General features: G+C 34.8%; 1 protein-coding gene and 2 long non-coding RNA genes across 4 annotated transcripts in view; 2 read left to right on the top strand and 1 right to left on the bottom strand.

Annotated features, from left to right (window-relative positions):
- LOC143910004 (uncharacterized) overlaps positions 1 to 14,384 on the top strand; it is an 805,996-nt gene that overhangs the window by 666,857 nt on the left and 124,755 nt on the right. The gene's annotated exons all lie outside the window — the stretch shown is intronic.
- The window catches only part of LOC143910007 (uncharacterized), a 260,391-nt gene that overhangs the window by 231,174 nt on the left and 14,833 nt on the right, over positions 1 to 14,384 (bottom strand). The window lies entirely within an intron of this gene.
- LOC143909998 (uncharacterized) lies at positions 4,022 to 6,619 on the top strand. Its single transcript, XM_077428330.1, has 3 exons — positions 4,022 to 4,342; positions 4,422 to 4,655; positions 4,805 to 6,619. Exons 1-3 carry the CDS (start codon positions 4,229 to 4,231, stop codon positions 6,119 to 6,121), a joined length of 1,665 nt encoding a protein of 554 aa, XP_077284456.1. The 5' UTR covers positions 4,022 to 4,228; the 3' UTR covers positions 6,122 to 6,619.

Below are 14,384 nucleotides of genomic sequence, written 5' to 3'. Positions count from 1 at the left end.
GCAATACAATGCCTCTTTGGCCCTTCTGCGAACAAATTCTCTCATTGCCCCGAAAATATAAAAATCGATATTCGTACAAATTTACGTAAAAAATATTCGTACAAATTAAATGTTCAAAAATAAAAATATAAATACTTATATAATAGCGCGAATTGCATCGGCTTTCGATGATCTTAAAAAATATGGGATCAACCGTGTGATTGGTGCTTATTTTTAATCTTACGAAAATCCAAAACGTGTAAAATTTGTAACTCTCAACATTAAATCAATTCTAGAATCGCCAGTATTTAGTATATTCATCAAATCATAGTATTAATAAAGTTTTTTGGTTTACTTTTTATTGATGAATAATGAAAATAAATATTAAATTGAAAATTTTCAAAATAACATATGTACATATGTATGTATGTACATGCATTCATACAACACATACATTGAAAAAAATATTTCCATGCTAATTATAACATTTGAAAATTACAAGGTTTATCTAAGTTTTGGACAAACCTCCTAAAACTTTTCCGATCGCTTTGAAACTTTGCCATTTTTTTTGGAATAAAAAACGTTTATTTTATCGGAGAGGTTTTGAAAAAACGATGAAAACCATTTCAGAATAATTTGAATTTAATAAAAGGATAAAGGGTATAAAATCATTTACGTCATTGCATTATTTTAAACCAAATTTGAGGGCCATGAATTTATGATACCGCAAAAACCCGTTGAAAAACCTTACATACATATGTATGTATAACATGTCATGTAAAACAATCAAGAAAAAAAATAGTTCGAGAAACAGTTGTCAAAAGTCGTTTTGAGAACTCTTTTATCAAAACGACTTGCAGAGCATCTGTAGCCTAGCCTACGAGGCGCGGTATTATTTATCTTTAGGCAATAAAACTGCCACTCATGGTAAAAAAAAAACGTTTTGAATGAGTTCGTTCATTCGGTCCAAATATTTGAAAATATATAATTTCTTGTAAGGTCTTTGTAATATTTTATACGTATAAAATATTATTAAAGAAATTATACATTAGATGAACAGATGAGCGCTGGATGACAGTTATAGATGTAAACATAATTCGTTATACATATGTATGTATGTTTCGAATTTACAAAAGCGAAAGATATTAATTAGTAAAAATATACCTTATTAAATTATTGATAAACGAAATGAGCCTTAATTACTATAAACTATCATATAGATTTTAATGTGACTATAATAACACTGAGCAACAAAAACGAAAGCATTTAAATTGCAATTACCGCTAGAGTTAGTACGTTTAGATAAAAATAAAAAATATTGAAATAGAAAACCAATCCTTATAAACGAGGTGAAATAAAATAATTGCCAAATAAATGCAAAATAGCACGGAGAAAAAATCCGTAAAAAAAATATATTTTTGACTTTTAAAATTCGCTAGACAATTAATTATAAGTATTTTAAAGCAATGCAATATCACAATCAATAGGAAAAACATCTGACTATTGATTCCAATACTCACTTTGAGCACAGCAATACTAGGTTTTGAGTTAAAGACCGCAAAAGCCAAAAAACTGTAAAAATCGCGCATTTTTTTAAACGCTCATATCTCGTAAACGATCACCAACCAGCAAAAATCAATATCATATTCGAATTCAGTGGGTCAAAGTTAGTAAAGATTGGTTAGTCTCCGCTCTGGTAACTAAAAAACGTGATTTTTTGTGGCTCAATGTAATTTTCAACAATAACTATAGAACGGGAGATGTTAAAAATTGCTTTAAAAAGCTATTTTTTTCGAGAATTGCCTCTGTGAATCGTAAACGATGTAATAATTTAATTATGGGAAAAGCCGAAAAAAATTATTCGAGCTCCGCGAACGAATTTAAGTATGCGCTTTTTTTTCGTAAACGTATTTCATCATTGAAAAAAAATATAATCTTGAAAACTTTGAGAATCGCTACTAGAAAATATTTTGTAATTATGTTTAACTAATACAGTGTTGAGAAAATTGAGAATAGAGTGTGAATTTATCCAATTGATAAAACTGAAATATAACATTTAAAAGAAAAAAAAGTGTGTCCATTTGAAAACAAACTAAAACCACTGCGCGAAAGATTCAATCGATCATTTTTCTTTTATATTATTTTGGAGAATATGTAGGTACATATGATTTGTCATCTTACAATTATTTTTTGTGAAAAGGTGCTACACATGTATTTATAAAAGTACGTTTAATATAAAATTCCAGCAAATGTAATATAATATAGCGAAAAAAATTAATAGTATGATTCGTGTTGTTACGAAAAATTGGTAAAACTGAAACGAAAAATAAAGCGGTATAAAGCATATGTATGTAGGTAGAATATTTGTCAGTGCATCGGAAATTCCTATAACGGAGACGGTCGCGGTCGTTCCTTGCAAAACGCAGAGTTTACGTAAGCTTGGCGACCACTTCACCAGCGGGCCGAGTCGGCGGTCGCCCAGTCGCCGTCGCCCAGTCGACGATCGCCCAGTGCGACGGGCGCCCAATTGACGCAGTGCCCGCCAGTCTCGTCGTCCAGTTGTCGCAGTGGCGAGTAACACTGGTCGACCGATCGTCCTGGGCGCCCAATTGACCGTGTCCCGGCAGATATGTAGCGACCTCAATTGTTGGGACCACTTACACATATAACCAGTGGCGGACTGGGACTGAAATCAGTACATGCCAGGAGTCAAAGGGGGCCCCCCCAGGGTTAAAGAAATTGGTCCGCCCACCCATATAACAAAATTTTCTTCTTTCCACCACGCTAAAAATCAAGGAAAAAAAATAAATGAAATTTTCAAAAATGGAAATAAACAAATTTAGGTACAAGAAAAATGGCAAAAGCAAAATAGATCCATAAATTTCATTGTATATTTCGTTTTAACCCTTGTCCTGGGTAAATAGAATGCATCATAAAAGAATGCGGCATAAAAGCGGCTTTTACTTTCGGTAGAAAACAATCAGGGACGTCATTTCAGCTTTTTCTTGGGGGGGGGGGGGGGGGGGGCAGGCAAAGATTGGTCAAATTGAATTTTTTTTCAAAAAATCTTTTTTATATTGGAATAAAAATGGAAAATAATCTTTGCATACACCTTATTGAGTTATAAAATATGAAAAAAATAAGCTTATTTTTGAAAGTAATTATAAAAAAATATTATGTAAAGAGAAAAAAGCGCCGATTTTTTTCTACAAATCTTCACATGGTCAACATTAATCGACCATCAAACTAAGTCATCAAAAAACTATCAATTAACTTAATTTCTACCAACTGTCTTTTCACTTTATCTATGTACATGTACGTAATAACAATAGATAAAGTTTTGTTTTGTTTTTCTTCAAAGCACATAGCAGCGATTATTTTATTAGTTACCCAAAAGTAACATATGTACATAAGAAATAAACGCAGCTTTCATATGGACCCCCAAATTACGTCCCTGAAAAAAATGCATAATATTTTCAATTAATGTTAATCGAAAATCGGGATTTTGGGGAGGGGGCCCCTTTCCTATATTTCTATTTACATGGATTTGTCTAGATTAGGAATAGATTTTATATACGGAAACTGTTTAAAATTGTGTATTTAAAATCTTACTATATCATCGAAGTATAATCAAATGTTATTTTGAAAGTATGAAGTAAATTTACATCGCTGGTTGATGATGAATCGTCCTATCAAAATTGTTTTAAGCAATTCAGTTTATATTATTCACGGAAATTTGTTTATTACCATTTTTATTTCAGTAGGTAGTTGTTACATAGATATTGGTATATACATAATACTGACGTTGGAAATGAGCCCGGCAAAAGGGCCCACGCAATTGTTGAAACTTACTTTTGAGCCTAATAAAAAAAGTTAACCGATCCTTGGGCTGTTAAAGCAGGTATTAGTTGTTTGTGTATATCGTAAGAAATTTGTTTTGTTGAAATACCCAAACTTTAGGTCCCAAAGTTGCAATATCCTATAAATAGTTAAAAAGTTATTTAATTTTACTGAGGGCCCATATTTTCTAACAGATAAAGGGGCCCACATGCCATCGGGCATGTTCGCTTGTATGGCCAGTCCGCCACTGCATATAACCATATTATTTTGACGTTTGACTATCGTATTGTACCGGGTCTTTGATGGTTGGTTCAATTAGAGAAGCAAAAGGAAAAGCAGAAGTCAGAAGCAAAGGTTGGAAGCGTCTATCCACTCTCCAGGAGTTTGTGCTTCTCCCTCCCAAGTAGCGATGGAGTGCAGACTTTGTCTCTGCTCTGCTCCAGCAGAGTCCTTCGTCTCCATCCATGACGACCCTCATCCACCGCGTTTGGTGCAACGCATTTGGACCTGCTGTCAGCTGCGGGTCAGTCACGTTACATTTGAACCACTGCTATTGATAATTCACTACTGCTCGTAATCGCCAATACCCCTCCTATTTGCAGGTCAGGAAAGGAGACCATCTGCCAGATTTGATATGCCTTTCTTGTGTCAACAATCTGGAATTATTCGAAAGCTTTCGAAACGCTTGTTTTCAGAATGACACAAAGTCGAGGGTGGAATTAGACGAGTATTTGAAAATCAAGCCGGAGGAAGTTTTGCTGGAAGATTTAATATGGGAAGATGAGTTGGGTGCTGAATGGCCATCCAACAATTGTAGTTCTCCAGACGCCGGCGAGGTAAGTAAATAGGTTTCAAATTCTTTAGATGTATTCTTAGAGAAACATGCTGTTGATCGAAAATATAAATTCACATGTAAAATAACATCTAATCACACTTTAAAAAAGTTACACATGTTAAAATGAATAACATTCGGTTTAATTTTTAGATCCCCGGAAGAAAAATTAATTCGAGGGATCATATGGCAGCAATAAATGATACCAATAGAGAAATTCTAGCGGAAGAATTACCATCTCCAAAAGCATTAAATAAGATGTGCTCAACACATTCTGAATTGGACCGTGAAATAGATATCCAAGACAAATTGTTAACTGATCAAAAAACTCTTGTGACACAGAAAAACTCGGATACTCAAAGAAAGTTGCATGATTGTGACATTTGTTCAAAATCTTTTAACATTAAACATAATCTAAGTGTACACATGAGGGTTCATAGTGGGGTTAAGTCTCACAGATGTGACGTTTGTTTCAAATCATTCCTTTTAAAATCTAGACTCCGTATACACATGAGTATTCATACTGCGGTAAAGCCACACAAATGTGACATTTGTTCAAAAGCATATACTACGAAACAAAATCTTAGTGCACATATGGTTATGCATACTGGAGTAAAGCCACACAGATGTGACATTTGTTCAAAAACATTTAGTAAGAAAAAAACTCTTAGTGCACATATGATTATTCATACTGGGGCAAAGCCACACAAATGTGACATTTGTTCAAAAACATTTACTACAAAACAAAGTCTAAGTGCACATTTGATTATTCATACTGGGATAAAGCCACACAAGTGTGACATTTGTTCAGAAACATTTACTACAAAACAAAAACTTAGTACACATATGATTATTCATACTGGGATAAAGCCTCACAAGTGTGAAATTTGTTCAAAAACATTTACTACGAAACATAATCTTAATACACATATGGTTATTCATACTGGGGTAAAGCCACACAAGTGTGACATTTGTTCAAAAACATTTACTACAAAACAAAAACTTAGTACACATATGATTATTCATACTGGGATAAAGCCTCACAAGTGTGAAATTTGTTCAAAAAAATTTACTACGAAACATAATCTTAATACACATATGGTTATTCATACTGGGGTAAAGCCACACAAATGTGACATTTGTTCAAAAACATTTACTATGAAAAAAAGTCTAAGTGCACATTTGATAATTCATACAGGGATAAAGTCACACGAGTGTGACATTTGTTCAAAAACATTTACTACGAAACAACAAGTTAGTACACATATGATTATTCATACTGGGATAAAGCCACACAAGTGTGACATTTGTTCAAAAACATTTACTGTGAAACATAATCTTAATACACATATGGTTACTCATACTGGGGTAAAGCCACACAAATGTGAAATTTGTTCAAAAACATTTACTACGAAACCAAATCTTATTACACATATGCGTATTCATACTCGGGTAAAGTTACAAAAATAGAAAATAATTTTACGTCAAAACAGGGTATCAGATGAAATATAAGGGGATCAAAATAACATTTTGATCCCGTTGTATTTTATAACATTCGTAAAATTTTTGTCATATTTTGTATTCAGATCAAAGGTATGTACACGGGGAAGCAATTAAGGCCTTTTATTTCCAAAATAATGAGGGAAACATGAAAAAATTACGATTTTTGTAAAAGAACGTTTCCTTAATATGTACAAATATCCCTTAAAAGCCAAAGATCTCTTCTCATTTCTTTTAACTAACCTCTGCCAAATTGACTTTATCCATAGAAATGTAATAATAATAGAAGGGCCTTTACGAATAAATAATTTTTGTCCAATTTTACGCAGTATGTCTCTATAAATACGCTACAACGAACGGAATACAATCGGATCAATTTACTTTAACGGATAAATGTATCCCATGGAGTTTTTGAATGTATTGTGCAATTTTTACCGATGCTTGCCCATCTTGTGAGTAATATTTTGCAAAAATAATAGAAACAAAAAAATTGTTGAATGTTGAACCTATGGACAGTGTATGCTGTACCTTTGGACAGATATGATAATTTATACAAAGTAAACTATTTCATCCGATGTTGAAATTCTCAAGGTCTACATCGAGTACCAAGCATCAAATATGACTGATGCTAAAAATCAGATCAAATTTTAACATGTGAATTTAGAGATCACTATTCATTTAAGCTGAGTTCCCTCATTTTATGTATCCTCAAGTGTGTATGGTCAATAGTTTAAAGAATGTTTTCTTTCGAAGTTTTGGGTGATTTTAGATAAAAAAGCCAATAAATTTCACTAAACGTCTTTTAAGTTTTGAATGTGATCAGATTACTATTCGAGTGTTAGAACGAGATTCTGCTCACAATATTTGGAATACAAAATTTAATGTGAAATTTTAGTCAAAATATTTTTTAATTGTACTGGAAAAACAATGTTTATATCAATCGTGTGCCAGGTATCAAGTGCCAGGGTGGCGATTTGATTTAAAAGTTATATTATTTAACTTTCTATCCATAACAATAAAACAATAACAACAAAATATTTCTTAACAATAACAATAAAACTTGACTCATATATAGTTCAATGCACGACATTTTATAATACATACACTTTTTTATAACACGCTTTTCACTGTGTCAATAGAATGCGAATTGCGCTCATCTGTCCACTGAGCTTTATGTAATTAATGAGAACACACTTTCAACATAGGCATTTTGCGGTGGGATGGTGAACAAGTATTGTTAACTTGATAACCTTATTAGAACTTTATAATACCAGAGTAATTATAAATTAATTACATACATATATGTATATTTTTCTATAATAAATGTGATCGAGCTTGTCAGCTGTGAATAGCTAAAAATTATTATTCCATTGCTGCAAACCGACGTTGAAGAGGACATTGAAGAGATTTCAAAGAAAAAAATGCATTCAATGGCCTCTAACATGAGGGTAGTAAAATTTTATAACCCATTTGTCTTTTTACATATTTTCGTCCATTTGTGTAGACAATTCATCTGTCAATCATAGAACTAATTTCAAAATATATTATTGTTTTGCCATCTCTATTCAACGCGCGTGATTTTTTTTACATTTACATTTTAATTGTCTTTTACATGTCAAAATTAAATTTTGTATGCAACCCTTACGCATAATAGTTAGTTGTAAATGATGCAATATTAATGTGAAACATAAAGGAGGTATGTAAAAATAATTTTAGCTGTAAATTTCTAATGTCTGCCTTTTTTACATACCTCCTTTTTTCTACAATACAATGTCCGATTCATACATTTGTTTTTTGCTAAACACTAAGTAAAATCTCTCCATCGTAAATCCGAATAGTCGTAATTCGAGACTTGACTGTAAAATAATACATTAAATTTATCTAAATTAATATTTGATATTCTTGCCTTATAATTGTATAATGAAATATTAAGTTTAAAAAAAACTTTCATTATACATATAGCTTGCGAATGTACACTAGAAGACTTATTTGCAGAAGAAATAAAATAATTGCATTTTTAAACAAAGTTTTGGAAAAAAATGATGTGAATTTGATTTAGAGACGCCGTAAAGGTCACATTCAATGTTAAAACTCGAAGTACACGTGACCGCTGGCTGGGAACTGTTTTATCAAAATAAAACGTGGCGTTCAACGTTTATTTATTTATATATTATCTTAGCTATAAAGCTAATTTTAAAAATACATCTTAATTACTTAACTCTAAAATTTATAATTATCTTATATGTACTGTCCCTCACAGAGGTCTTCGCACCTCTGTGAGGGTGTTAAACTAATTCAATGACATACGCTTAAAAAGTAATTTTTTCAATTTAAATAAGTAAACATTGGATACGGTTTAGAACCCCTGACATTTAAACTAATTCATTGACATCTGCAATACGCATAAAAACTTTTTTTTTTTCAATTTAAATAAGAAAAAATTGGATACGGTTGAGAACCCCTGTCATTCATACTAATTTAATAACGCCCGCGATGTGTACGATAAAAAGTAAATTATTTATTTGAAATAAAGTAAATTTTGGAGACGGTTGAGAAGCCCTGCCATATAAACTATTGCAATGTAATCTGCAGTTCATACGCTTAGAAAGTTTTTTTTTTTCAATTTAAATAAAAAAAATATTGGATACGGTTGAAAACCCCTGACATTTATACTAGTTCAATGACATCTTAAAATGATATTCAATGAGTCACAATGACATTCGCTTAAAATGTAATTGTTCAATTTAAATAAGAATATGTTGGTACGGTTGAGAACACCTTTAATTTATAATAATTTAATAACATCCGCGATCTATACGATAAAAAGTACCATATACGTCGATAAATATAATACAATAAAAAGTTACTTTTGCCATTAAAATAGGATAATTTAGGATTTTTGAACATTTTGTCGCTTGAACATTTTTTCCGTTTACATTTTGTCGCGGGTACATTTTGTCAGTGCACTAATTTTCGGGTACATTTTGTCGTTGAACCTTTTGGACTTGCACCAATTGTCGCGTCCCCAATGTAAAGACACCCAAAACCCCCTCCACGATCTAGAGTACCACATCTATCAGCTCAAGAAAGAAAGGTGCTATAGAGTGGTTGTTAGAGGTTCACCGTCATCAACAGACGTTGATGAAATTAAAGGATTCTTTCAAAGATAAAGGATATGAAGTGTCCAATGTGGCAAATGTTATTAAGAAATATACAGCCGATGGCGAAAGAATAATTAAATATTACCAACTATTTTTAGTAGCCCTGATATCAAAAGAAGACTTCAAAGAAATATATGGTATTAAAGAACTTCCACATTGCAGAGTGATAATTGAACCACCAATAAAATTAAAAGATATACTTCAGTTAGGGCTGTCAACTGGTCACTTTTATATCGACATTAATATAAACATCGTAAACAATACGAATAATAACATTATTTATTATGTATCAATACGAAATATTTATATTTCAATAATCATCCATAGAGACATCTATGGAGAAAATCTGGCGAAACCAAAGATATAATAATAACTCAAGGTTTTTCGCAATAGAAAATTGGATAAGAAAGCCAATTTTACAGGAATCGTTTCAAATCAGAAAAATTGACAAATCCTGATATGAAACGACCAACCTCGACAAACCAAGGTCTGGCCAGCAACGAGACTCCAGTGAGAAGCGAACTCGTGACCTCTAGCACGAGAGAATACAACACTTACCACTAGACCACGCTGCTGGTTAATTATATTTTTGAATGAATGAAACCAAATGATATTGAAAAGAATTTATTACATTGGATTAAAACTCTTTATATTCGAAATTCCGAAATCAGAGACCGCCGTAGTTGCCACTTGCAAACCGCGTATTTCGAACAAGTGATAATAACTGTGGCGGCTCGCTTATACGACATGGTCGAGTTTGGTTGCCTTCCTGCGAGTGGGGACCAACTCGGCTAGGTTCTACTACTCACTCTGCCTTCAGCTGTCATATAATAAACACGTGCATCAACATGCCAGTCGTCTCATTCGTTCATCCTCCATATAACTAATAAGTAATTAACGCAACGCATCCGAACTGGACATTTACAGTACTGCCACTACATGAAAACATTCAGATTCATTCCAGTGTTTCATGTGTCAATGGAATTGTCGCCGTCCACACAGACACGATATCTACACACAGGTTGCAATATGGGAACTGGATATGGAAAATATCGTAAATATCGTGGGTAGATATCGTGTGTGTGGACGGCGCCATTGATGAAATGCGAGAATCTAAAGATGTGTCGATTTGAAAATCTGATTGATATACATTTTCACAATTTTCCAACAATTTCCGTCACCCAAAGATCCCAGGGAAAAATCCCGGTTTATTCCCGGCAATAAACCAGGTACATTTTAGTCGCGGTACTACCCTATTGGCAGATATGTAGCGACCTCAATTGTTGGGACCAGTTTAAGTTTGCAGCACTACACACTCACACATATAACCATATTATTTTGACGTTTGACTATCGTATTGTACCGGGTCTTTGGGAAGATGAGTTGGGTGCTGAATGGTCATCCAACAATTGTAGTTCACCAGACTCCAGCGAGGTAAGTAAATAGGATTCAAGTTCTTTAGATGTATTCTTAGCGAAACATGCTGTTGATCAAAAATATAAATTCACATGTAAAATAACATCTAATCACACTTTAAAAAAGTTACACATGTTAAATTGAATATCATTCGGTTTAATTTTTAGACCCCCGGAAGAAAAATTAATTCCAGGGAATATATGGCAGCAATAAATGATACCAATAGAGAAATTCTAGCGGAAGAATTACCATCTCCAAAAGCATTAAATAAGATGTGCTCTACACATTCTGAATTGGACCGTGAAATAGATATCCAAGACAAATTGTTAACTAATCTTGTGACACAGAAAAACTCGGATTCTCGAAGAAAGCTGCATGATTGTGACATTCATATTTGTTCAAAATCTTGTAACAGTAAACATAATCTAAGTGTACACACGAGGGTTCATAGTGGGGTAAAGTCACACAGATGTGACGTTTGTTTCAAATCATTCCTTTTAAAATCTAGACTCCGTATACACATGAGAATTCATACTGGGGTAAAGCCACACAAATGTGACATTTGCTCAAAAACTTTTTCTGCGAAACAAAATCTTAGCGCACATATGGTTATTCATACTGAGGTAAAGCCACACAAATGTGACATTTGTTCAAAAACATTTACTACGAAACAAAGTCTAAGTGCACATTTGATTATTCATACAGGGGTAAAGCCACACAAATGTGACATTTGTTCAAAAACATTTACTAGGAAACAAAGTCTAAATGAACATATGGGCATTCATGCTGGGTTAAAGCCACACAAATGTGACATTTGTCTACAAACATTTACTGCAAAGAAAAATCTAAGTGCACATATGGGTATTCATACTGGGGTAAAACCACACAAATGTGACATTTGTTCAAAAACATTTAATATGAAACAAAGTCTAAGTGCACATATGGTTATTCATACTGGGGTAAAGCCACACAAATGTGACATTTGTTCAAAAACATTTACTATGAAACAAAGTCTAAGTGCACATTTGATTATTCATACAGGGATAAAGTCACACGAGTGTGACATTTGTTCAAAAACATTTACTACGAAACAACAAGTTAGTACAGATATGGGTGTTCATACTGGGGTAAAGCCACACAAATGTGACATTTGTTCAAAATCGTTAATTACGAAACAAAGTCTAAGTGCACATTTGATTATTCATACAGGGATAAAGCCAAACAAGTGTGACATTTGTTCAAAATCGTTTATTACGAAACAAAGTCTAAGTGCACATTTGATTATTCATACTGGGGTAAAGCCACACAAATGTGACATTTGTTCAAAAACATTTACTATGAAACTATGGAGGATGAACGAATGAGACGACTGGCATGTTAATGCACGTGTTTATTATATGACAGCTGAAGACAGAGTGAGTAGCGGCTCTCCGAACCCAGCCGGGTTGGTCCCCACTCGCAGGAAGGCAACCAAACTCGACCATGTCGTATAAGCGAGCCGCCACATCACTCCCCCCCAGCATCAGCGATACCAAAATTACAAAGAAACAAATTTTACAAAAGAAAAAAATTATTGTTACACAAAGAGAAAAAAAATTATTACGTGGGGAGAAAAAAATTGTTGACGTGGGTCATCCGCTGTGTACATAGGTGTACCGCCCTGAATGGTCGGTAGATTCGAGGGCGGTGACGTCGCGAGCAGGACGGTGGGTGGTCCGATGGTCGCGCCGATGCGATGCTGCGGCGGCGCCGCTCTTCCGAGGCTGATGTCGGTTGGTGGGGCGGCGGGGGCGGCAGGGGCATCGATGTGGTTGATGATACTCCGAGCTGGACTGTGAGTCGTTGTGGCTCGTGGAGGTGTTGTAGCGCTACCGCCCGTCTCGGCGTGACGACGCTCGTGGGGACGGACGGGGCCTTGATGATGATGATGATGATGGTGCTGAGGAGGTGTATGTCTTGTGGTGCTGGATGACCGTTCTATGTGAAGTGGATCGCGCATGACTCCACATCCAGCTGTCAAGATCGTCGTCTCATTCGCTCCCCCATTTTTTAAAAGCACCTGTCGTCGACGTTGTGGCTGGACGTCGGTAGGTAGGTAGGTAGGTAGGTAGCCGTGTCTGCTCGTTTATTGTCACCCGCGGGCCGCGGCGTGCTGTGTTGATGGCGATGGGGGCGCGGCGGGTAGCTTCCCCGCCTGGCTCGGCGAGGCAGGGATGAGCGGAATGTTGAAATTGATCGAGGCTGCGTGGCTCGATGTCGGGGGTCACCATTATGGAGGATGAACGAATGAGACGACTGGCATGTTAATGCACGTGTTTATTATATGACAGCTGAAGACAGAGTGAGTAGCGGCTCTCCGAACCCAGCCGGGTTGGTCCCCACTCGTAGGAAGGCAACCAAACTCGACCATGTCGTATAAGCGAGCCGCCACAAAACAAAGTCTAAGTGCACATTTGATTATTCATACAGGGATGAAGTCACACGAGTGTGACATTTGTTCAAAAACATTTACTACGAAACAACAAGTTAGTACACATATGGGTGTTCATACTGGGGTAAAGCCACACAAATGTGACATTTGTTCAAAATCGTTTATTACGAAACAAAGTCTAAGTGCACATTTGATTATTCATACAGGGATAAAGCCACACAAGTGTGACATTTGTTCAAAATCGTTTATTACGAAACAAAGTCTAAGTGCACATTTGATTATTCATACAGGGATAAAGCCACACAAGTGTGACATTTGTTCAAAATCGTTTATTACGAAACAAAGTCTAAGTGCACATTTGATTATTCATACAGGGATAAAGCCACACAAGTGTGACATTTGTTCAAAAACATTTACTAGGAAACAAAGTCTTAGTAAACATATTGGTATTCATACTGGGGTTAAGTGATTAAGTCACACAAATGTGAAATTTGTTCAAAAACATTTACTAGGCAACAAACTCTCATTGAACATATGGGTATTCATTTCGGGGGTAATGCCACACAAATGTGACATTTGTTCAAAAACATTGACTATGAAACAAAGTCTTAGTGAACATATTGGTATTCATGCTGGGGTAAAGTTACAAAAATTGGTATTTATACTGGGCTAAAGTCACAAAAATAGTAAATAGTTTTACGTCAAAACAGGTAATTTTGGTCCCCTTGTATTTTATGCTTAGCGTCAAGAGGCGCCGGGCTCGATCCCATGACCAGACCTCGATTGAAAAGATTTTTTCTGAGTATATCTGTAGTGCTGCTTATCAGACCTGGATATTTGTGACTCCAGGTCGATCGTTTCTTATCAGATTTTGCCAATTTTCTCTGATTTCATTGTTGAAACGGTTCCCGGTAAAAACTATTTGAGATTTATTAATATACAATAAAATTTATGTACAATTCATAGATGTCTCGTTAATTTTCGAGTTTTTCAGTGTCTCGTAATTCAGCGACTTATATAATAAAAAAAAATCTGCAATATTTGTCATTGGCCAGGAAGGCGCATTGTGGTTACCTGTAAAGCTTTCCTGGTATATATATAAAAAATAAATAACCTTCGTAAAATTTTTGGCATGTTTTGTGTTCAGTAGTACTGGTTCGGTCGTCCGACGTGTATATGTATGCAGGGCCGCCAAGAGGGGGGGGGGGGGGAACTGGAGCCCCTT

The sequence above is a fragment of the Arctopsyche grandis genome, chromosome 3 (genome assembly GCF_051622035.1).
Source record: "Arctopsyche grandis isolate Sample6627 chromosome 3, ASM5162203v2, whole genome shotgun sequence".
NCBI classification, from domain to species: domain Eukaryota; kingdom Metazoa; phylum Arthropoda; class Insecta; order Trichoptera; family Hydropsychidae; genus Arctopsyche; species Arctopsyche grandis.
This window is presented reverse-complemented; position numbering and strand designations above follow the sequence as displayed.